This window comes from Melospiza melodia, chromosome 10 (genome assembly GCF_035770615.1).
Source record: "Melospiza melodia melodia isolate bMelMel2 chromosome 10, bMelMel2.pri, whole genome shotgun sequence".
Taxonomy (NCBI): Eukaryota; Metazoa; Chordata; class Aves; order Passeriformes; family Passerellidae; genus Melospiza; species Melospiza melodia.
Window position 1 is genome coordinate 25,209,441 of NC_086203.1, and position 25,730 is coordinate 25,235,170.

The window sequence follows — 25,730 nt, forward strand, 5'->3', positions numbered from 1 at the left end:
AAACAAGAGGAAACAATTGAAGACAGATTTTAAAATGCCATGAGATATTCCAAGTTTAACCAGGAAACCCATAACTCTGGAATTATGAAATAATGACCCTGGAATACAAAGTAATGAAGTTGAAAAATGAATCTTGGCCTTAAACAAGCACATACATTTCTTCAAGCATGCTGCAATTCTGATTTCCTAAATCAATCCTAAATAAACCCCAGTGAGGGGTGCCTATGAGCCTGGATAGTATTATTTGTACCACAATATCAGGTATTTTTCAGCATACAGCTGAAAATAACCTCTACTGAATGACAAATTGAAAGATTTAACAAACAGGTTTGGTGGAAGATACCTGAATAGAAGCTACTGGGAGCTGGTGGTCATGGACAGAATGTAAGACAAGGAAAAAAGAGGTGATTTGAAAAGGGATTTTAAAACAGTTTAGAAGTCAACTGAGCACACCAGAGGGCAGAAAGGAATTTGATCTGTCCCTGTTCTGGGGGTCCAGGGAAGGAGCAGCCACAAGAAAACCAACCAGGACGGTGGCAATGAACGATGCCTGGCAGCAGCAGCTTTGTGCTCGGCCAGATGGGCTCCAGGGAGCTCCTAGATAAAAACAGCACAAAGACCTCAGTGTAAACTCTGCTCCCTCTCTGCTGGGGCTGAAAACACTGCTGGAAACGGTGAGGTTTCCTTCCTATTCCACAAGCTTTGGCACTGGCAAACATGCTCTGTGGTAACCATCAGATGAGTCCCAGGTTGTGACTTTTGTCCCAAATGCAGTTTGGACTCACTCTCCCTCTAATTCAGCAGCTGCTAAGACAGTTTGAAACTTTCTGGCAGCTCACTGCTTAAGTGGCATGACTTTCAACTCACTCTTTGCTGCAAGCCTAAAGGATAAACAGAAATGAGTGGCTTGTTTAAAAGAGTTCAAGCCTGCACTGAATAGCTGATTGCAGCTCTAATTATACCGTGGTTTTACATCATTAGGGATAGCAAATGAAAAGGAGCTCTAATTCCACCACTTCTCTTGTTTTTTTTTTAAGCCACTCAATGATCCAGTTCCAGCTAAAGAAAGGAAGAGGAAACTTCATTTCCAGGTGGGAATTCCAGCAGGGGAAGGTCCATACCTCTTAAACCCACTGACTTGAGGACCAAGTGAGCAGGACTACTGGAACAGACCTCTCCCCATTTCCACCAACCTCACAGCTTCCCACAAGCACCTTTCATTCTGTTGAACCATAAATAGGGAATTTACCACGGGCTTTATTTACATGGAGGTAAGACTCAGGTAGCAGCTGATGGGCATTTAGACAAGTAGATGTTGCATTGATTCTTCTCCCATAAAACATATTTAGTTTTGACACTCTTGTGTATATCTATAAATCTATTTACATATATATTTTTTATTTATATTTAATTTTTTTTTCAGAAGATGTATTTCCATTCCCCAGTTTAATGTGAGTTTGGCACTGTGGAAAGCAATTGGAAATGGCACAGATTTGCACATGACATGTGAGTGACATTTCACCTGCGTGCCTGTACTTTGATCTGGACCAAAGTGGGAACACATCTTCCAGGGGATTATGTAGATCAGGCTAAGGTTTATGCTATTTTTGACCTTCCAGTGAATAAAGATGCAACTAAGCACTAATTGTGAGAGCTCTGAAGGTAAATTGTCTGTTCAGACCTGCACGAACACTCAGTGTAATTCTTGGAACTGAACAAAAACTAAACACATATATTTTGGTTAACCTGAAGACTGACCTAAAAAAAATGAGATAAAAAAGGAAAAAAAAATCTTATTTAATCAGGGGCAATTCACAAAGTATAAAATACATTAGAATTTTCTCCGAAACAAATATTAGGTCTTAGTGATTCCAAAAAATACAGCACAGTAGTTTTGCAGAATAACTTGTTCTGACACAGCCCCCCACCTGTCCCAACACAGGCACAACTTCCAGAATAAAAGTCCCTTGGGAAGCAGGGAAATTATTGTGACAAAATGTTTCTTGTATTATGAATAGTCTGTGCAGAATGGAGAGGTATTTGAGAATTGCTTATTTCAGTTGATTACAGTGCATAGGCAAAGCTTCAATGACTAATGGATTTCAAGTGGCAAATAATATTACTTTGTTTCTTCGCTTTCAATTTTTTTTTTTTTTTTGTAGAAAGTACTTAATGTACTTGGTAGGTACAAAGTTAAAAGAACCTTTTCAGCTACAAACATTCAAAATAAAGTTGTACCTTTTACAGCCGCCTTAACAATAATTCTTTAAAATAACCAAGGTATGTAATCACAATTTCCAGTGCAGGGACAAAAACATGTGCTTAATTCTGCATTTTGTAGCAGCAGCAGTGGTTTACTTTCAGGTACAGAGCTCTCAAATGGTGCTGCTGGTTTATCAAGCATCTCCTCTGCTGTTGCAGGCACCACGTCCTGTCCCCTTCAAACGTGCTCAGCTTCACCTTCAGGCAGTAAAGCCTTCACGCCTCCTCCAGTCTGACTTACAGGCTCTAATGGCTTGGCACCCCCTTCTCATCTCCAGTTTAAATTACTCTCAGCCAAACACACAGTTGTTCAGCCAGCTCCTTCATTTAAGTACCTTCTAGCTCTCCTGCCTAATAGAGACAATAATTATTTTGTCCACTCTGTCCCTTCATTTTGCTAAGCAAAAGCAGCTTTTCCAGTCAGCCCAATCAACCCTCTGCACCCTGGGGTGGGGTGAACTCTTTCTGAACCCCTCATATCAGGGCGTTTGAGTTTTATCCACATATAGGTGAAAGAGGAAAACAACAGCAATATGATTGATACTACAGAGGAGAGGAAGGAGAAGGAAATTTAAAAAAAATCAAACCAGAACACAGACAAGGTAAATTTTCTATGAGGCCTCTGGAAAGCAAATTGTCAGTGATCTGACTTGGTATTGAAGTATTTATCCCAATTCTGCAAACGATTTTAGATGACACCTGAGCACACAGAGGGGGCATTTCAGCTTCACCCCTCCTGAAATCATCAGGATTCATCATCCTGCTGCTCCTCACTCAGAGGCAGCAGCAGGATTTGCCCTCTCCCATAAGCCAGTGCATCAGCTGAACACACTTCACAGTAAATATTTCACAGGCTGCTCTCAGCAACTCTGCGTTTGCATTTTAACAATTAGACCTCCTTGTTGGGAGTGCACCAGCAGCTTGGAGCAGGCAGAGCTTTTCCTGTATATTGCACATCTCTTTCTGATATTTTTCTGCTTGATTAGTAATCACTTTGAACATCCTTTCAGCAGCTCTTGGATAAAAGCCTTGGCGTCACAGGGATGCTTCCTGCACAGCGGGACTGAGTACAAGCTGGGCTGAAAGAAGGATGCTGACAGCAGCTGAGCACTTTCCTCACTGGACACCAGAGGGAGGAGGAGGAAAGGACAAGTGACAGAGAAGCTGAAGAACAGCTTCAAGAGCCCTGAAGGAGCTTATCAGACACCCGAGCCAAATACATTTCTGCAATCGCACCAAAATAAAGAGCGGCGCCTTGTCTGGGGATGGTGCTGCTGAGAGAGACTTGGCAGGGGCAACACGAGGTGAAGTTACAGGGAAAGGACCTGAGTGCAGCAGCACTGAGAGCCAGGTGGATTTCAGCCAGTTCCACCTTTGTTTTTTAAAATAGTTTGGGCTCTAAAGGACCTTAAAGATCATCGAGTTCCAACCGCCGTGCTGGGCACAGGGTGTCCAAACCCCATCCAGCCTGGCCTTGGACACTCCCAGGGATGGGACAGCCACAGCTGGTCTGGGCACCCTCATAGGGAACAGCTTCTTCCCAATATCCAATCTAAACCTGCCAACTTTCAGTTCAAAGCCATTTCCCTGTCCTTTGAAAAGCTCCTGTGAAAAGTCATTCTCCAGCCACCTTGTAGGCCCCTTTATGTCCTAGGAGGTGAACCTTGTAGGCCCCTTTATGTTCTGGGAGGTGCTGTAAGGTTTCCCTGAAGCTTTCTCTTTCCATGTTGAGCAACCCCAGCTCTCAGCCTGTACTCACAGCAGAGCTACTCATGCCCTCATGCCTCTGATCATCTTGGTGGCCTCCTCTGGGCTGGCTCCCACAGGTGCAGGAGGTTCCAGTGCTGGCCCCCAGCTGGACGCAGTGCTCCAGGAGGGGTGGAGCAGAGGGGCAGGCTCCCCCTCTCACCTGCAGCCCAGGTGATGGATGGATTTCTGGGCTCTGAGTGCACATGGCTGGGGCATGTCCAGCCTCTCACTCCCCAACATCAGAAGTCTTAAACAAACCTGACAGGTTTTGGGTCTGAGGCTTCTACTGTGCATACTCTGCTTGGCTTCTCTGCCATAGCTTGAACATCTTGGTCCAGCTTGCCTCTGGATGTGAGAGAACCTTGTTTCAAAAAATAACTGTGGACCAAGGCCACCAAGACCTCCAAGTTCTGTACCACAAGAGCGTGAAATTCAAAACTGCAAGTGCTCTGTGCTGAGATGGAAATGTGAGGACCTTGAGGGAGGGAGGGAGGCAGTTCAAGGAGACTGACATGGCACCTTATCTAGGAAGGTGATAGCAAATGTGGTTAGTATCTTGATTAAATTAAAAAAATAAAAAAAGATTCAACATGATTATCAGGGAACTATTTACTATTTTATTAAAACTAGGCTTTTATTTCCTCATCAAAACTTTTCATTATGCCTTCAAGGCTTTAGGAGGATTATTAAATGTCAGGCACAATTCAAATAATTAATATATGGTGTTACCAGATATATATGCACTCTCCAGGAGGATTAATAATAGCTGCTATTTTTCTTCCAACCATATTTTCTCTATAATACATATATTAATCATGAGAATGAAGTGCATTTTAAAAATCTCTCTAGTACTGAAAGTCTTTAAGGAACTCACACTTTGAAAATTGAAGAATTCTTAATATATTCTGTTCTCTACTTTCTAATTTACTATCAAAATACAAAAATACAGTAAGCACTTGAAAAGAAAGGAGTACAGGAAAGGCAGTGCTTTCTCCAGAGCTGCTATTAACTGCAGAATCAATGTATTCAATGCCTTGAAATAAGTCTTGGAAAACAACAAACCAGACTTGTGAATTCAGGAAACAACTTGTCCCTTGTTAAAATGGACTGGCTTTTGGTGTTTACTGTAATCAAAACACTTTAGAAAAGTCAGCAGGGAAGTACTTGCATAGCACACACTCCCCTCTGGCTGTGCTCAGCACCCACCTGTCCCTTTAACTCTGCCTCTGCAGGGAGGTCATTGCTGCCATCCACAGGGCACCCATGCGTGTTCTGTCCATAAAACCCTGCATGGGACAGGGAGCACAGTGGGGACAGCCCTTTGTCCCTCTGAGAGCCCCAGTGCCAGGCAGGGAGGGAGAGCTGACCCCTCTGCTCTTGATTTTGCACTCCACACCCAACCTGGACTTTCCTGAGACCTTTTCCCTACCCCAGCAATCTCAATCCACAGGTTAAAGGGGTGCTGCCTCAGGTTACTTTACACTTACTATGTGCAGGGAAAGAGTTCCTGTGCATGGATTAACCACTGACAGGTTATTTGCCAGCCATTCTCCATGTAGGCTGCTGTGGGATGGGTTTTGTACCTGCTGGTGGCCTTAGCAGTGCTACCAAAAAATTGAGCTCAGCTCCCAATGGCACAGCAAACAAATGTGCAGAAGTCACACTGCAATTGCTTACAACTTGGAGAAATTTAAATTCTCTTCTAGGCTCCCAAATGTATCCCAGGTATAATCCTTCCCAATGAAGAGTCATTAAGTACCTGATTTTGAACACTGCAAATTGCAGAACATATTACCAGCCTTTTCCATATCTCAGAATAGCTCAAGGAATGTCTATGTTCTATTTAAAACACTCAGGTTTTCTGAGCATGAGACCAGGGTTTGTTATGTAAGCAAAGGTGTAACCACACCACCCTCCTGCCCCTTACCAGCTCTGTGTGCATGTGGGAACCTGAGCATCCCCCACAGTGCACCAACACACAATAAATAATTTTAACCACCTATGTGACCTGACAACTGCCAACTTGGGGCAGTTCCTACATCTCAGGAAAAATAAAAAATCTACAGAGAAGCTTAGGAGAGCAGATCTTTCATGACATGCATTTTTTTCCCTTTTCTGATTTCAGGAAGAGGTGTTTCAAAGCAGTTTTGAAGCCTTACCTCCTCGCTGCACCAGCAATGTGACTTCGCTCCCCTTAGGACATTCAATCAGCATATCCACCACCTGGTTGTGAGTGAGGCTCTGCACATTCCTCTTGTTGACTTCCACTATGAGGTCTCCTTCCTTCAGGCCGCGGCACCGCGGGCTGTCCACAATCTGTTTCACTCTTTGGCCTCCCCCACCGGGGCTGTCTGCTATAGTAAACCCAAAGCCCATGGGCCCCTTCACTATGTGCACAGTTATGAGTTCAGGCTGCGTGGCTATGGAGGACGCCAAGGACACCGTGTCGTTGGGGTAGCCGTGGGGTCCATTGGAGGAGACCTCGGCCGGGCTGCTGGGCCTGGCCTCCTTTGTGCCGTTCACTTTCCCTGTTTTGCTGCTGTGGCTGGCCGGGGAGTCGTAGTTCTCCTGCCCATTCACAATGATGGGCTCTTTGTCCGAAATCGCCACGGACGTGACCAGGCTGGTGTTGGGGTCGTCGGGGTCGAAGGGCAGGGGGTAGCCCCGGCACAGCTCCAGGTCCACGCTGGCTCCGATGGGGATGGACTGGAAGATTTTCACCACCTGGGCATGAGTGTGCCCCAGCACACAGGTGTCGTTCACGCTGACTATGACGTCCCCTGCAGCGGACACAGACAGACAGACAAAGAAATACATTTTGTGCACTGCAGGAAGGGGAGGGCTAGAGCCTGAGAGCAGATCTGCAGCACCCACAGGGCCAGAGGGCTACAGCCTGAGAGCAGATCTGTGACATCCACAGGGCCAGAGGGCTACAACCTGAGAGCAGATCTGCAGCATCCACAGGTACCATTCACAGGCAACAGCAGCACTTCAGCACAAGAAAAAGGAGCAGTATTGTAAATTCACAGCAAGCTCCATGGCAGGGAAGAACGATGCATCTGACTCCATGTTGCTAGAAGGCTAATTTATTACTTTATTGTACTATATTATATTAAAGAATACTACACTATACTAAAGAATACAGAAAAGATACTCAATGCCAAAAAGATAATAATAAATACTTGTGACTCTTTCCAGAGTCCCAACACAGCTTGGCCCCTATTGGCCAATGAGTGAAAACAACTCACACCAGAATCCAATGAAACAATCACCTGTGGGTACACAATCTCCAAACACATTCCACATGAGCACAAGACAGGAGAAGCAAATGGGATAAGAATTGTTTTTCTTTTCTCTGAGGCCTCTCTCTGCCTTTTAGCTTGCAGGAGGAAAACTCTGGGTGAAGGAATCATGTTCAGAGGATGTGAATGTCACAGAGCAGTGATACTTGGGTGAGCAAAAACTCTGTGGATTCATGGCATAAAGCCTTTATGTACATAAATGTTTTTGGAAGTGAAAATGGAATTGGCTCATGCAAAAAATTAATAAATTTAAATGCTGGTATATGGCCCATTTCACAGCTATTTTGAAGTCCAGCTCTCACTGTTACACGTTGACATATGATAGAAACAGAATTGAGAGCACATGGGAGCTGTAACAGAAGGCTCTCAAATACCAACTGCTCAGACACAGTGAGTGCCACATGTCATGTCTCATACTTCAGCCTGAACTCCAGATATTGATAAAGTTATGAGTCATTTTATTAACACTGGGGCTGCAAAATAGGGACACTAAGTGCTGTGATGCTCAAGCAGAAAGTGAGGAGTTGTGACCTCAGACGAAGCCTAAGAGGATTTCACAGAATCAAGGTGGAAAAATACCTCCAAGATCATTGAGTCAAACCATTAACCCAGCAACACTGTGCTCACCACTAAACCATATTTCATATTTTGCAACTAAATTGTGATGGACCTGATCTCCGGCAAAATGAATTTGCCCTTGGTGCCTCCACACAGGGAAACTGCAGATTAGCCCACTGCTCTGTCCATTCCTTGGGAGTAACTTTGGAAAGAGGCAAGCAGCATGGCAGAGACACAAACACACGGTGGTGCGGCCCTACAAAAATCCATCATGCACAGCAGGGAGCAGGAACCCACAGCCTGATGTGGAACCCCACAACTGCTGGCTCCTCTCCTCAGATCAGTGTGGGGACAGCAGGAGCTGGCAGGGTCCCAGCTGGGTATTTTGACACTGAGATGGAATTACAACACATGAAATGTCCTTTTCCAAGATTCCGGATATATTCCTCAATGTATCTCACTTCCTTACTTGCTGATAGGAAAGCTGAATGCCTTTCCCCAAGAAAGGGATGAAGACTACAGTCCTTTATGAACAGCACTTCAAACCAGCTGCAAAAACACAAACCAAAGTGATAGTGATGATTTTGATAGAAAGCATCAGTACCTGTTTCCATTTTGCCATCCAACGCTGCAGGACCATCAAGCACCAAACTTTTGATTTGGAGGAATTCATCTGGCTCATCTCCTCCAACGACAGTGAAGCCAAAGCCCCTGCTGCTCTTCCTTAGCTTGGTGTGGATGAACTTCCCTTTCAACTCAGAAGGGTTTCGTGTAAAAAAAGGTTTTCCTGCGTAGGAAGTTTGGAAAAAAAATCTATAAGCAGGCAAGAGTGTTTGATCTCTTTTTCCTCTGCTCCTCCCCACTGCAAGGAGTCCACGGACAAACACAGCAGTGTGCAGGGACAGGACTGCACTTCACTCCTGCAGCCTCTCATCACATTCAGCCTGTCTCCCTGGATCCAGGCAGGCACTAAAAGATGTGAACAAAACCCCAGTACCTGGCACTTTGTTAGCTGTGGTCGTGCTCACCAAAGCCCCAAGGCTACAAAAGGGAAAACATGCTGCTTTAAAGAATGGAATCCATGAAAGCTAGGGATGCTGGGCTGGATGTGTGTCTCATCTCTGTCCTGAGGTGTTTGTATCCACCCTGGGAAGGATGGGGCAGGGTTAGGGGGCCTCCTACAGGAGTCTGCAGTGAGAGTTTCTGCAGAAAGAAGCATCATTATGTTTTTCACCACTTGACTTTCTCCCAACCCACTGAGCAAAAAGCAAGTTCTGAGCTCTGATAAGACACTGATACCCTTTAGCATAACCCCCAGCCCCACCATTGCTACTGCCCTATGACCTCCACTGGAGAACAGGGGAGGACACTGATATTGCTCTTCAGACACTGTTTGAAGTCTTTTCCCTTTCTGCTCTTTGCCTGTTGTGGATGAAACACTGCTGGTGTGAAGTTTGAATCAAAGAGCAGCCCAGGACCAGAGCAGTTGTGCTGGAGGGCTGGGAATGCTCTCTGGGAGCACAGTTCAGAGGGAAAGAGGTGTCCCACGGACCAGAGCACATCCTTGCAAAGCATGTTGCACAGGCTCAGCAAAGGGATCAGGGCTGCTGCACTTCACAGTGCCAGCACTAAACACCTTTGCACTTTTAATTGTTTTTAACGCTTAGCCTGTGCCACTAAGCCCTCTGGTGACAACTCCGGGATCAGCAGTGTGTATCACAGCTAGCAGGGCTGGCTCTCTTTCAAACACCTCAGCAGCATTGCTGCGGGCCTCTGCTCAGAGAGGAGACCTCAGGGGAGAGCAAGGGGATTTGAGATTTGTAAGCCTTTGACTGGGAGGAACAAATGTATATTTGAAGATTATTCATGAGGAGGCAGTGTGAGGACTTGTAGTTTTCTGCCTTTGAAGGGTGGCAGAGGAACATGGAAATCCTGCACATCGTGGGCAGATGGTCTGCTCAGACCCCAGCCTGCAATAAAAGCCCTGACTATCAAAGGGCAGCCCAGAGTCCCAGGTAACACAGCTGAGGGGCAGAGTGCAGCAGGGCTCGTTTCTGGTTCAAAGGATGAGCAGAACAAGCAGAGCTTGCTGGTGTCTGCCCACAGACACAGGCTGAGCTTGCCCTGCAGCAGCAGCAGGACAGCAGCACCACAGGCTACATCCCACCTACAGAACTCACATTTGAAGTGAGTCTATCTACAAAACCCAGGCTGTGAGAGTGCTGCCAGTGGCACAGGGAGGGCTCCTTGTGCCCACGTCCCTGCCAGCAGTGCCATCAGGGGGAGAGATGGAAACCTCCAGGCATGGAAACTGCTGCAAATGGGGAGAGAGAGAAGAAGGAGCAGCACTGAGAAAGGAAGAGGAAGGAATGAAAGAGGAGATACCAGCAGATACCAGGACATGTCACTCAGAGTGGTGCTGAGACAGGTTAATGCCCTGCTCTAACACTGCTGCACAGTTTTGGTGGCTGAGTTGTTGGGTGATGTTGAGCTCCCAACATCAGCCCTGTGTGACGGCTCCTTTGCATTGCCATGTGTGGATGCTTGGGCTGCCCTTGCTTCAGCCTGACTGTGGGAAAGGCAAAGGTGGCATCCACAGAGGCCTCCAGGAGGAAGATCAGCATTTTTGGGGCATCTGACGACAACTCTACACTCAGGTGCCTGCTGGTCAGGGTGCCAGCCTCAGACCTCCCATGTTTTTTCCTTGCTACCAGGCTGGATTACTCTAATGTACTCTAATATCCCTTAGAATTGTGCTGGGGGATTTGGGTGCTGTGAAATCCCACGTCTGTTTTGGAAGGGCTGGTCTGCTTCCTCCTGCTGCAGAGAGCTTTTCCTGGCAGGAAAGGCTGCCAGAGACAGCAGCACTCCTGTCACGTTTGCCTTCAGAGACCATGGGAGAACTTCCCAGCTCTGTCAGGAAGGTGCATTCCAGCCAGCTTCCCTCTCACCTTCCCCAGGCTCTGGCTCCTGCAGAGCAGGGCAATGCCACTCACTTGCTATGCAATTCAGATGTAGTCAAAACTAAGCCTACTTACAACCACTTGTAACCAGAGAGCACTTTACTGCCACAGGTACAAGTGGAACTCCCTGCCCTTGCTGGTGACCTGACCTGGCAATGTTTCAGCTCATGCTGCAAATTCAGGAATGATTCATGTCCTGCCTGGTGAGTTATTTAAGGCAAACAACTGGTCTGTGACCACTGACACAATAAATAAGGCTGTAATAGCCCAGAGCACCTGCACAAAAGTACAACTTCTGAGTAAGCCCACTGTGTTTGAAAACTTGGAAGAATAGCCACAATCCTCTTTTTGATGTGTGCACCAAATCTCATTCACCTCTTGCACTCAGCAACAAATGTAGTCTTGGAATAAACTAGCCTCAAAAATCTGGGAATTCAGATAAGCAGGCACAGGGCCTGGTGTGTCACCAGTCATGGAAATACTGCCCTTGTGGTAGCTGAGGGAATTCTCAGGAATAAAAACCTTTTTGCTCTTTTACAACTGGCTTAACAAGGCTGTTACCTTGTACTGGTGCTTCCCGAGCTGCCTCTTGGTTGTTTGAAACATGGTTTGGAGCAGCAGGTGGAGGGAGAGATGGACACTCCTCTGTCCATTCTGGAGAGGGCAGAGAGGGAAATGTTACTGGTTTCACAACAGCACCAGGAGCTGCTGCACACATTGGGAGCGTGGGGCTCAAGCAGAGGAGAGGTGAGAAGCATGGCAAGAGAGGAAACAGAGTCACAGACAGAGGGAATACAATGAATGGGATGTCCAAAAACCAGTTCTGAAGGATCTCTATATCCAGGTCAACGGATCCATCTGCTGGGACATCCTATCTCACACTGAAACTTGGGATGTGATTTGCATCTAAGTGGACTTGACATGAAATTGAAATCACAGCATGTAAGTACTTCTACTTACATGCCATGATGTGCCACTCATGGCATCTAAGTAGAAGAACAAACCCAAATACCACAGGGCCCTCACTGCAGCTGGGCTCCATTTGAACAAAAAAAAAATGAAAAAGTAAGAAAGAAAAAAAAGGGGCCAGGAGGGAGGAAAATAATTTTAAAAAAGTGTTTCAAAATAAGGAAATTACTTCAGATTTTAGAGCCTGACAACTTTCAAAGGTCTTGGTTTAAGAAATCTCATGCAGGGTTTATCTGTAAGAGCCCACTCCTCATCCCCTCTGACAGCCTGAGTCCAGTGCAGACTGGAACAACACCTACAGTGACTGACTTCATGGAGCAGACTGAAGAGGAAAATGTGCTTTAGCTGTCTCTGGGAAGTCTAGAAACTTTCCAGAGGAAACAAAGGACATACAAAGAAAAATCTCTCCTGTCTAACAAGATTGAAACCTTCTACACTTAAATAATCCAGTTTAGATTTCCTCCTTTGCTGCATCTTCTGTGCAGGACAGACACAGCCTTTGCCATGCGCATCACTTTGCCATGGAGGGAAGGACAAAGAGTGGCACGGTGCTGCCAGGGCCAGGGAGGACATTCCCCATGAATAACCCACCCACCATGCCCTCAAGGTGCCAACCTTCTGGAGGCTGTTGCTGTTGTTCCAGCTGCTTCTTCCTCTTGGCTTCAAGGACGGGGTTCTCATACTGCGTCTTGCGGTTGATGTGGCTGGAGATGGAAGAGAGCAAAGAGTTAGCAATGAAACCCTTGGTGCAACAGGCAGGAATGAAGGCCAGGCACTGGAACTTCTCTTTCTGAGGAAAGGAGTAAAATCCCAAACAAACCCAACAGCAGTGGTGTGGAGCCAGGCTCATCCAAAAGGAGTATTTATTAAAACAAGCAGATTCTGGTATTGATATGATGTCTCGAGTAGGGATGGGTAGTTCCTTCAAATACATTAAAGTAGTGATCTATCTGTGAAAAATGAGATTAAAGCAGGAAAGGCATACTGTCTGATTGCATTTTAAAAGACAGGCCTGTATCATCCCTGCTTTAATCAGATTCCCAGAGGTGCAGTCATTTCCTGGCTCACCCAAGTTAAAAACAAAACAAAGCAAACCAAACCCCAACATCTGTCAGCAATCTGATCAATGCACACAGGGTGTCTTAAAAATATCTGCAGGGATGCAAGCTGTGAGCTGGGCTCCAAATGGATCAAAATCTATCCAGAATGAGCCACCAGCAAATACTCCCAGTGGAAACCAGCATTTAGTGAAACTTCAGCTGCTTTCCTCAGGCAGCTTTTGAGCACTATGAGATGTGGAGAGCCAATATTTTGTACCAGTTCCAGGAAGAGAAAAAAACAATCAGCCCAGTCCCATCACAGCACACAAGGCTCAACAGAGGATTCACCACATTATTAAACCCAGTGAAGAACAGCAGCCACAGATGCTGGGGAGGCAGGGGCAGGGCTGGGAGTCCCTGAATGCCTCATCAACTGCTCAAGAGCCATTTTCAGTAGAGATTTTGCTACAGCAGAGGAACAGGAAGACCTCAAAAAATATATTACCTTAAAGCCTGTCTTTGTATACAAAGCAAAGTTTACCATTTAGAGTAATTGCTATTATATTATATATCCTATCCAGCCTGCCTTTATAAAAAAACCCATGTGAAAACCAATCATATTTTCAAGTAATTGTGACAGAAGCACTCCAGGGATTCATATTCAGAAATTTTTCTGTTAAAGATCAATATTAAATCACTAGAAAAATATTTAACATACTAAATAAAAAACAAGTTAGTGACTTCTACCTCACTGAAAGTGAGCTCTAACTCACTCATTGAAAAAGATTTCCCATTTCAAGGTATCTTTGGAGAGCCAAGAAAAAATTATAACTACTTTAAAAATGATATAAACTTTTTCATGATACAATTGTCTCTCAATAAAAACTATTATAACAAAGTGACTGATTTGAAGGGACAGAGACAAATGCTGAAATTACAGCCATCATGCTAGCTTAGAGACAGCAAGTAAAATAAAATTATTGTCTTATTGAAGTTACTTTTTGATTTAATTCCATCAGTAAGGAGTGCCACAAAACTAACAGGCATGTGTATATAAAGTGACAGGACAATATCCTGTAAAGATCTCTTTGCATGGCATTTAATAGCTGAAAAATATTCTTGATGTCTTTGGTAAATAAATGTCAAGCCTTAATTACACAGTTTGCTAACCTTGTTTCCCTAGGCACAGATGGGAGGGTCAGAAATGAGCCAAAGCAGACAGAAACTGTATTCCATGTCTACTCTGACGGCTATCATAAGCCATCCTACTAGACAGGAGTATACACATAATTAAAAATTCATTTTATGGGGTCAGTGATGAAACAGAACTTGGATCTCTGCTTTCCCAAAGGAGCAACCTGACATGTCGATAAAGGAGAGGCTGCTCCAATTCCACAGAGAGTCCCATTAAACCTGTAATTGTATTCACAATCACACAGCCTGATGGAAGAGCCTCTGCCATGGCTGTTTGGTCACACCATCTTCTCCAATCCTCCTTTTGAGCATCTTCTGGCTGGTGGATTGCTTTGCACACTCATTTTGTGACCACAGCACTGCACAAAGCCCACCTAACTCAGCTAAATGCACACTCATTAATGTTCTCTGGATGGAACATTATAATTTGTGAGCTGCTGGGGGCTCCTGCACATCCCAGCCCTGGATTGCTCCTGCCTTTTTTGAGCTTAACCCCTTCCCAGGGCACTCCTGTCCCCCATAGCCCACTCTGGGTTGATGGGGATGGCCAGACAGGGCTGCCCTGTCCCAGACCCCATAACATCCCCCAGCCTGTCATGGGCCAGGGTCTCCTCCTCCTCCTTGGCCTCAGGTGGTACCAGCAAAGCACAGAGGGGGTGCAGGGACCCCTCCTCCCCCAACAGCCCCACCAGAGCAGGCAGCAGCACTTACTCTACATAGTAGACACCATATACAGGATCTTCAATTTTCTCCCAACCAGCAGGCAACTCTGGAAATAGAAAAAGCATTACTGAAACCTCCAGGGCAGGTGTTTTCTGACAGGCAGGTGCTCCTGCCCAACGTGCACAACTCATCAGGAGATCAGGCCTTGCTTTGGGTATTTTCAGAAGGATCACAGCCCCCTTTGGAGGGCTGGCCCAGTAACACCAACACCCCAGCCTGAGCCCCCTGTGCTGGGTCATCACTGGGAAACACCCACACTGGTCAATGTTTGATTTGCTTTTTGCATTAAATGAGCAAATGCTCAATACACTTCCTGTCTGGGATTGCCTCAAGTGCCCCCCTGGTTTCTCCACCATGGCCAGTGGCTCCGGAGGGAGCACTGCAGGGGAAATCAATGCAGGAAAGGCCAGGGCATTTCAACACCAACCCATGAAGGCGGGTGAGACTATGGCAAAAACTCTACCCCATTGACAGAGACAACTTCCACCTCCTGTACCAGGGCTGAGCCATTTATGCTCACCAGTGCAGAAAAGAGGAATTCTTTTACTCTTTTCATTGGGATTTGCATTGCTCAGCCATGAGCCCAACACAAAACCAGGACAAGGTGGATTTAACATGTATGCCAAAGTATGGAACACACCCAGGAGGTGCATTTCATTGTACAACACTTCATGTAAGAACGCACACTGCCACAGTCACACGGAACAGAGATTTCCTTCATTACCATAATTGACAAAAAACTGTTCTGAAGATGAAATTAACATTTTAAAATGGATCTGCTTTTGTTCCTGTTGATTTTCTAGGCTGCAGACAGTACTTTAACTGTAATTAGTGAATGCAATGCAATCACTTCAGCATCCAACTGAGGGTTATTAAACTGTATGTTTCTTAAGGGCCTGATCCTTGTGCCACTCATTTAAACCTCCACCACACTATGGACTGTGCACATGTGGACCCACAAATTTTGCACATTCATTTAAATATAGAAAAACCTAACAGTGATGGATAATACAAGTTTAAATAGCTCATGCAAAGTAATTTGTCAAAATTTAACATGAAATTTGTCAACACCGACAGTAATCTATGTTTGTTCATTATCAAATGCAGAGATTTATTTCCATTAATGGCATCAATTGCTGAGCCAATATAATCAACAATGGTCCATTAATTAGAATAATGTTGCCATAAGGATAGAAATATCTCAAGACTGGAGAGGAAGAGAATCTATACCAACACACATGGACTAATTACTCAAAGTTTATGTTTGTGTTCAGAATTGGCTGGAGATCGGATGAAATCAGCTTTCATGAATTTTGCTCCACGTGTCCCTTATTTGCAGATAAAAGGTAGGTTTTCCATTCTTATCATTATTTCATCCTCATTTTGTTTAACATCTTTGGATTCCTTGAGACATAAGCCATTAAATGCAAGCCAATGCTAACTTCTGGGCATGAAAAAACTCCATGTTCTTATCAGCAGAGATTGAACACTTCAGAATTAGAAATTCCCTTACACCCTGCAAGTTTATCTGAGAAAAGGTCAGAAAGCTAGAGGCCAATCTGGAAAGTCTTTTCACAAAGGGAACTCTCAGGTCTGCAGAGGAGCCCCAGAAGGTGAGAGCACCATGGGACTGGCTCCAAGAGTTTCAGTGGGATTCAATTACAACCTAGCATGCAGTTGGGAAAATCACAAGCTGTTGTATCAATTTAGTTTGTTGCACTGTGGTGAAGGTAGAATGGTAAAGAGATCAAGCTGCGGTGAAAGAAAAATAAAAAGTCAATGAGGGAAAGAAGTGATGCACAAATGCCTTCAAATGACTTCCAGCAGTTCTCATGCTAAATATCTTTTGTCTGTTTTAGACTGCTAAGTGCTTTTTTATTTTTAAAGTTTAAGCAAAAAAAAAAAATTGTTTTCTTTCTTCTGTTCACAAAAGATTTTGATAGTTAATGTATTTTTTTTCTTCCTATTTAAAGTATTTTCACAAACGATCAGAATACCAGCACTTTACTAACCCCAAAAATGCCAAAATCTTTCCAGTTTACTATCTCTGCAGCTTTTTTAAAGGAACAAATCTCCATGTTTTCAGATATAACAATATACAAAACTGCAGCTTTTAACACATTTCTTGATGATTATGTAGATGCACTTTTCGACTCCTACAAGCTTCCATAAGTTCTCTAAAGTAAAAGACAATATTCTCCATAGCCATGTTTCAGTCTAGCTGTTTTAAATTATTCATCTCCTTTCTTTATCTCTCCTGCTAAATTGAAGATGACCCAGAGCATTAGATTTTATCACAAATATGAGACTTCAAAAAACATTTTGCATCATTAGGAGCCTGAGTGAGCCATATGGTTTTTATTTTGGTACATCCATGCAGAACCAATGCAGTCTCAGAGCATGTATCAGCAGGTGGGTAAATTCAATGGACACATATCTAATATCACAATTCTAAGCCTTGGATAAGCACATGGATTCCTGTTGAGATGCTCTAGTATCCTGCCCTACATACAGAGGGGCTGGATGAATTCCTAGAAATTTACTTCTCTAGCCATCAGGTATTTCAGCTGCAGCCATGCATGACTGTGAATGAGCTGGAGGGAAACTCAGCACACTCAGCTCTTACTGCTCCCTGTGAAGCCAGGTCAAATTCTGCTTTATAGGTTAAATTTTTGTGTCTGAAGAACAACCCTCTGTTAGAATGTGACCTATTACTCCATAACTCTTTGGAAAACAAGAAGCTGTGAAAATACCTCAAGTCTTCTTATATTTAGAACAGAAATTGTTGATAACTTAAGGCACTAAATAGCTGGTGCCAACCAGTTTTTACTAATCTGAGTTACTATAACTATACTAAGTTTTCATGCCCTCTCCTTAATGTTGCTGTAACCAATTGAGTAATTTGAAAATGTCTTTCTTTACACTGCAACATTTGCACATCTCAACAGCATATCGATGGGCTGTGAGCTCAGTAAAACTTATCTGCACTGAAACAAAGGGAAAATCTTGTGGTGTTGGAGCAGAATCCTTGTGTACATAAGGGCCTGCAGGTCTGGGGTCAGGCTTATCAATTAATGAGTTTTCCTGCAACTATTTCTTCAGCTCTGCTCTTGCACTAGTTCCTGATAGCAGACTGAAAGGAGGCTAATTTCTGTTCAATATTGCCTCTAAATTTGCTTTTTTAAAACCTCCCTCTCATTTTAAGTCACTAGTTGTGAAGACCTTAGTGAGAACTCTTTGCAGATTGTTGATGTGCATCCACCTACTTCTGATGCTACTTGGTCAGCTGCTGATCATTTGTGCAAGCTGCACATAACACTCATGGACCACTAAAGAGACTGCATTCTTCTTTAAATTGTCATTTCTTTCAAATTGCTCTATGAGAAGTTAGGCATTTTATTCCAGGCATATTATTCAGAAGAACCATTCATGGAGGAGTGTTCCAAGCCCACTGCTGGCTGCTGATGCTGTATCCATCACACAGAAGCAGGGAGCAGAATACACTTCCTTGCAAGTCATTACAGAAACCAGAGCTTAATTCTCTGCTAATACAATTCCTCCAGTATGCAGAACTATGAACTGTAACTACAGACCTTTTAAAAAGCAATAATAGTCCTGGTGGAAATAAAATCCTATGCAACCTCTTATCCCTTCAGCTCTGCGAGTGCACTAGAGCATAGCTGAACAGAAATAACAACTACCTCTGCCATCAGTATAAACACAATGAGCACTGCTGAGATTAGATATCTAGACAGCATCCTTCACAAAGAGATGCAGCAAATAAAAGTGTACCACATCACTGAAAATCATCTGTTTATAAAATCACTGACTGAGGGGAAATTTTAAGCTGCTTCATTCATGAGCTCAGCTGAAGCATCCGATGTAATACTTAAAACTTTCTGAATCACATTTAGCTTCTATTGTCTGGGAAATGGCTTGGGCCCCAGCGAAAAAGCATCATATGAGCTACTTCATTTCATCTTTGGCATCTATGAGCTTTTTCCTGGAGCCAGAGATGCCAAAGGAAAAGATGCCAACTTCTGCAGAGTCCAGGAGGAAGTGGCTTCGAAACAACTTTGCAAGACTGGGGCTCTCTAGCTTTCTTCAAACTCTGAATCAGTAAGAAAAGCACTGCAGATCTGGAGCTAGGGAAAGATAAATGCTTTCTGTGCTAGGGAAGTTTTGCTGATAAATTACTCCTATTGAAATAAAAAAACCCCTGAATGATGCAAAATGATACAAAGGAGAAAGTAAGTAATTAAAGGCTCAAAACAGTGCAGTTGAAGTCAAATATCAAAATGAGAGATGGATGATTTACCTAGTTCACTGTCCAGTTCCTCCGTGTGCACCCCTTCTTCTCCAAGGGAAGAGCAGTAAATGAGACAGAAAAAATTAAAAGAAAATTTCAGATACCAGCCCCAAGCAAGAAATTCCCTAAAGCAAACAGCAGAACCAGCACTAATTTTCTACACACCGAGCCCAAGCTTCCCATTTAGCACACGCCAGTGATCAGAATATTGATGGATCTGATGCAGATAATGAAAGAAGTGGTTCTTGCACTCTCAAAACATCTTCATCAATGGACTACTTCCATGTCATGGTTTGATATGGCAAAGTCATGAAATTGTGATGTTCTCACTGTAGTGAGGATTTTCCCTCAGATCCTACAGTCCAACCTTTGCAATCTGTTCTACAGACAGACATGGATCTAGCAGAAGGCCAGACCTGGACACTAATGAGGGAATCTGAGAGGAAAACCTTGCACCCAAACAAGGAACTAATGTAGCAAGGTTTTCAAGAAAACATCTAAATTTACGTGCACACAAGGTCCAACAGACCTCAGTGTCCTACTCAGGTGATTTAGGCATGAAGCCTTGTTTAACTGGAGGCACAGACCCCAGTCCAGATGCACTGGTGAGGCACAGACAGGAATGCACCAGTTTTAGCAGGGCACCTGGGACAAAGATCACATAATTTTTCAAAGACACAAAGCCATCAATATTCGCTGTTGCTCCATTTAGCATTATCTGCTCCATATTCATAAGTTAACAGTGACACAGATGATTAAAGTATTGCTTGGCCTATAAATAATAATAATGCAGTCTGAAAATGAAAGATGGTGACAAAACCAGAACAACGATGGTAAAAACAATCTTGGACCCAGCACAGCAAAGTTTAAGCCACATAAATGAGTGACAGAAGCAAACAGAGGTTGTAGGGTTGAAACATCTGGACATCCAAAAAACTACTTCCATGACCTCTTTGCAAAATACCCTATCAAAGCAGTTGTTTGGGACCATTAGTGTGAAATAAAAATTGCAATTTCCTTTGATAGCCCAAACAATGGGAAACAAGTAAAAAGGGACACATATCTTGATGAAACAAAAGCACAAGGCAACTGCAAACAAATCTGAAACAATATCTAACATCTATAAAATCCATAAAGAGGGTGGAATGAGCCTGGCAACTCACATGCACACACACACACACCAAACAAAACAGAGGAGTCATCCCACTTACTCTTAAGGAATGACACACAACAGTGACCCTTGCCAAAAACCATCCAGCTTCTATGACAAAGCAAAACTAACCTAACTAATCTTCTCTCCTCCCTGTTTTTTAAAACATTATTATTATGTGCTAAGCAAGATTAGAGCAGCCAAGCAAAGCATTGCAGAGCACTACTGTAACTATGAAGCAACTGGTTTAACTAGTGAATGTTAAAAATATCCATTAATGAGCAACTTGGTGAATGAAGTGAAGGGGTGTGTGGGAAGATGAAATTAGCTGATTTTAAGGAGTTGATAAACAAAGATGCCACTGCTCTCCAAAATGATGAACTCAATGAAATACAATAATACCAGCTGTATGTTTCTATTCCAAATTAAACAAATTATTCCAGTGTTTGCTTTATAATTGCTAAGAGGACAAGAGTAAGACTTTCCCTTCTGTGAGGAACTGTGTAACAGAGGAGCTCAGTCCCCCTCTGCAGCCTTGTGGTGCTGGCTGTTCCTCGCCTGGCACATCCCTGTGGTTTGAGGGTATCCTTCACTGTGCTCCAGCAAGCTGGTGACCTGCTTCATCACAGCAGCCTAGACTGCTGAGGTAAGTTCTCACACCCTGCAAAATCTCTCAAGTGAAAGATAAGATAGGAGAGAGTGAAACACTACTACACGTGTAAAAACAGTTAACAACAGGTCTGGAGGCCAGAGTCGAACCTAACAGTGAAAAGGGATTGAGTTGATTCTTTTATGAAATAAAATTGTGATTTTTATTAAGATGACTGACACCAGGAGGTGGTTCATTGTATTATGAAAACTGATTTTACAAGGACAGCACCAACACTGATGAAGGAAGCCCTCTTTTAAGAAGTGTCTACCATGACAGGCCTGTATTAGCCAAAATTATGTATTTCAATTTCATCACCTTTCCTGGTCAGTAGACCAAAATTCCCTCACAGGTTTTCCCAAATATTTAAGTTATTTTCATAATTCACTTTTTCTTCCAACATCTCATAAAGGAGGCTGGGAAGGGACCTCCTTTAACATTCCTGCATTTGGCTGCTCTAAATCGGACAGTGGCTTGCATTTCCAACATCTCAAGGAATACCAAATCTCAGTGCAAATTTTCAGTGTCAGAAATCTACCCTTTCAAATGGAACTTGTTTCAGCAATCACAACACTGCACACACTGTCAGCATTTAACAGCACAAGTGAAGCAGTTGAGTTATTTCTGCTCAGACAAGGAAACAGCAACATGACTCTCTCAATCCACGTGAAGCGGGCGGCTGGAGCGGAACACAGCGGAGCAGGCAGAGCCTCAGTCACTCCCTCCCACACAGAGATCCAAGAAGCAAACATGTCAGACAGCTTTGAGTCTTGTTCAGCACCAGTGGCTTTTCAAATGCCTTTGCAAAAATTTACTTGTAGCACCTCCTTGGTTTTTATTAAATGATCTGGCACCTCAGTGGCTGTGTTACATTCACAGCGATTTTACAACATTGTCTCTTTGTACTTCCTAATAAATATTTTTTAAATTTTTTTAAGTCATTCTGAACACTAGTTATTAGATAGAGAAAAGTAAAAAAGTCACCTAGGAATGGACCAAACACAGTATTATGTCACTATTTTTAGTCTCTTACCATCATCTTCACATTCTTCTAGAGGCTTCTGCTGTTTGTTCAGGCACCGTGGATCTAGCCAAGATGTTGTTTTTGTGTTATGGCTGGAAACCAAAAATGGAAATACAACCTTTGTTAATAAAGCAGAGTTGAAATATCCATGACATAAAAGTATATATCCTCTTTATTATTCAACAGACCTGGAGGCATACTTTTGATTCAAAGAAACAGCTCAACAATTTGATGTTTTACAAACTAGTCGACCAAATCACAAGAACTTTGGCATTGAAAACACAAAGGTAACAAGTAAAAATATACAAATCAGTACTCCTGACTGGAAAGTGACATGTGAATGCTGCGATAATATAATATCAATTTCCAAATTTTTGTCTTTGTTGGCTTGTTTTTAATTCCCAGAGCTGTCTCTGAGCTGAAGGCAGAAGTTTCACTTCCTCACTAAATTATGCAGTGAGCTTTGTTCCTACAAAAGACCTTTGACATGTCTAGAGTTGACCCAAGCATTAGTCAAAAATGGTTTTGACTGAAAACTTTATAATTACACAAATAAAGATGTTCTGTCTAAGCCTTTGATGGAAGTTGAACAGCTTTACTTTCAACTCTTCCTTTCCACAAGTCCCCTGACAGCCTCATGATGCCAGTCCCAGCGGTGAAGGTTGCATAGTAAACAGGCTTAAAATACATTTTTCTAGAAGTTATTTTCTCCCATAATTTCATTTGCATAAGCAGACAATCTGATAATATAATGCCTCTTCTACAACCTGGTCTCATCTTAGACACAACCTGCAGTCCCTGAGGTATCACTTATCTAGCTTAGCCTCTAACACTGCTTAACAGTTTTAAGTTTCAATGGTGTAGTAATGCTATTTTCTTCTCCTTCAAGGTCTCAAAGAGGTTTACAAACTGAATTTTAGCCTCACAACAGTCTCATGAGGGCTCTATAATGAGGGCCACGATCCCTGAGGAACTAACAAGCAACCAGCACACTTGTATTGTACTGGAAGAAAAGGGGCTAGCCCTGCTCCCAGGATCTGAGTGAGTAAATAAAAGGTCCTTGTTTTACACATCCTACTACCCAGCCCTCCCAAGGCAGGATGAGCAAATGTGTTTAATCCTTATGTGTGCTTCAGAGCAATTGATCAGCACCTAGAAAACTGAATGGCAGAAATTCAGCAAGTCAGGAAAATCAGCAAAAATAAAGCAGAGGGGCTCTGCCCCCTTATTTATAAGCAAGTCTGCAGTCTAGCTGAGAAGGAGGGTGGTGGGAGGAGAGCAATAGAATATTTGCATATTTCTTGCAATTTTGTACTTGCTAAGCAAAGGCTCACTCACAACAGTGCAGTTTGCTGAGGCACAGAATATTTAGCTAAACACCTTTCAGATCACACTCTCAGGTGGAAAGGATTGTGTTAGACCTGTAACATGCACAGATAACAGGGGACTGGGAAAATGAAAATCCCAGTTAAAGCTCCAGAGAAACATATCTCAAGAACCAAATTGCTGCAGCTATATCAGGGTTGGCTACCTGACACACAGCCCTGGCCCCACTGGACCTGCACTGGTGCTGTGCAAGAAGCTCATGCTGCTCCCCTCAGCACCCTGACTTGATACCCAAAGTGCCACAGATGCTGGAACAGACATCTGAGCCAGTTTGGGTCCACACTGCTCATTAGTTCACTTTCTTAATCTGATACAAATCAAGCTAAATTGTTTCTAGGCTCAGGGTGTCCTCAGAATTAACAGAACTGCAGTCATTCAGTGCTGCATCCACAGCAACAGGTTCATGCACAAAATCAGCCCCATGGGAGCATCTCCTCAAACTGCACTGCAGGGAGGGAGCGGGTGCTGCTGCCAGAGCTTCACATCACACAGGCCTGTGTTACAGGCTGTGTTTTCCCAACACACACATGATTCTCCTGACAATTATTTAGAGGTGCTGCAGTCCTGCACTGTTCAGAGACCACAGAACAGCAGCCATGGGGGTGGGTTTGGGGAAATCGGTGGCGGCAGTGGAACCCCGATGGAAGCACCTGTAAGGAAGGACAGCAGGGGCCCCTGTGGGGTCAAAAAGGGAGCAACTGACTGCTTGGGCAGCATTTACTGCTCATCATCTGTCCTCCTCCAAGGAGGAAAGTGGCAGGCTGAACGGGCTATTAGGCTGTTCTCTATAAAGGGCAGAGAGAACATCAAGTAACGAGGCACCCTGAGGACACAGTGAGGGGAGAAAGCCATGCTCAGGGTAATGTACTCCTCCTGGTTTCATCTGATGAGAATTTGCATTCTGCCTTCTTCTGACCTTGTCTTACACTCAGGGACTGTTGGAGCCTCTTCAGGTAATTGAGAGTGCCCTGGAAAATGGCTTTTTTCAGAGCAGCCTTCTCCCAGCTGAAGAAAGGCTGCTGTGGTGCCCTCAGTCATCCCAGCTCCTCACATATTCTGGCAATCTTCTCTCATGTGTTCCCTTGCCACTGCAGCCAAGGGAAAACCTGCTCTTGAACTTTCCCCTGGCCTTGTCCAAAAGTCTCCTCTCCTGACAATGAGGCAGGACTGCTGCCCTCAGAGCCCTGATCCAGTGTAACTCTCCACAGGAGACAGGGCTAATTAACAGAGGAAGTTCTTCTGCAGTAACTGGGCATTGGCTTCTGGTAGGGTTTCCACAACTGCATTAAACAGACCATCAAATCCAAAATCAATTCCTCAACCCCTCTTCTACTTGGCAGCTAAAGGTTTGAGTTTCAAAGGCTAATTGAGTGTTAATGTCTAGCTAAACTCTGTGCAAGACATCTCTTACACTAACAGCTCCTATTTTATAAGTTACTCCTACCTCAATAAATTTAGACAAGTATAATTTGAGACTATTACTTATGGCATGAAAAAAAAATCAATATCATCATAAAACTGCTGACAGCAATCAGCTCTTAGGCAAAGACTGCAGAGCTTGAGGTGTTCCAAACTTGCTGTGCCTACCCTGCACTGAACTGCACCTTTTGCAAGCCACTGGAGAACATTAACACATTTGGCCCCTTTGCTGCGACGAGGGGACAGCACACAAAGTCCATCCCTGTCTCTGCTGCATTATGCACAGAATGAAGTCTCAGCCCTTCCAATTAAGAGCTTTCATCCCACCCGTGAAAACAACTGGCCTGTATTTTATAAGTGTCTGTTGCTTTTGTAACTACCCTCATAAAACAAGCAATTCCCTCTGCCTGGGAACTCAGGAGTGATTTGGATGTTAATCCAATCAGGAAATGCAAACCCCCTTCAGAAGCAGTAAAGAGCTAACAGCTCTGCAACCTAACTGCATACACTAAATATTTAATACACACACAAAATGCATCCATGGAGGTTCACTTTATGCCCAAAGAGAGGCGGAGAGATGGAATCAGAACAACAAAAAAGCGCTTTACTCTATAAAATAGACTTCTCCGTTCTCCGTGTAGGCCATCTCCCAGTTTTCTGGCAGAGGACCTAGGTTATCCTCGGCAGCAGGAGGTAGGTACTGGGGGAGGCTCTGAGATGGGTCCGTGGTGGGGACGTGGGTGTGCCTCTCAATCGCGGACGCGGGCGCTGCCTCTCTCCCGATGCGCGCGCTGTGCTCGTCCAGGTCACCAGACTCTGCTGCGAACAAACACAGATACAAGTGAGAATCAGTGACAATCAGTCCTTTTTGCTGATTGTCACTGTTTGCAAACCCTGTTTGCAAACCCTGTTTGCTCCTCCAGGTTTATCCTGCCGGTTTTCCTCTCCATGCCTTTTAACGCACGAGGCGCGGCAGCAGATGGAGCGAGGGCAGAGCCCCGGCAGTCTCTGAGGCAGCAGGGGCGAGCTCTCC

General features: G+C 44.0%; 1 protein-coding gene across 30 annotated transcripts in view; it reads right to left on the reverse strand.

Annotated features, from left to right (window-relative positions):
- Positions 1 to 25,730, reverse strand: part of MAGI1 (membrane associated guanylate kinase, WW and PDZ domain containing 1) — a 329,783-nt gene that overhangs the window by 46,842 nt on the left and 257,211 nt on the right. For 13 of the 30 annotated variants that reach the window (XM_063164958.1, XM_063164957.1, XM_063164963.1 and 10 more), the window contains exons 5-12: positions 25,306 to 25,516; positions 21,902 to 21,984; positions 19,079 to 19,117; positions 14,749 to 14,806; positions 12,419 to 12,507; positions 11,396 to 11,488; positions 8,476 to 8,658; positions 6,171 to 6,791 (exon numbers count right to left, since the gene is read on the reverse strand). In XM_063164958.1, the coding sequence (XP_063021028.1) occupies positions 6,171 to 6,791; positions 8,476 to 8,658; positions 11,396 to 11,488; positions 12,419 to 12,507; positions 14,749 to 14,806; positions 19,079 to 19,117; positions 21,902 to 21,984; positions 25,306 to 25,516 (1,377 nt within the window). The remainder of the gene's footprint in view (positions 1 to 6,170; positions 6,792 to 8,475; positions 8,659 to 11,395; positions 11,489 to 12,418; positions 12,508 to 14,748; positions 14,807 to 19,078; positions 19,118 to 21,901; positions 21,985 to 25,305; positions 25,517 to 25,730) is intronic. The other 17 variants (XM_063164973.1, XM_063164974.1, XM_063164971.1 and 14 more) reach the window with 6 other exon arrangements.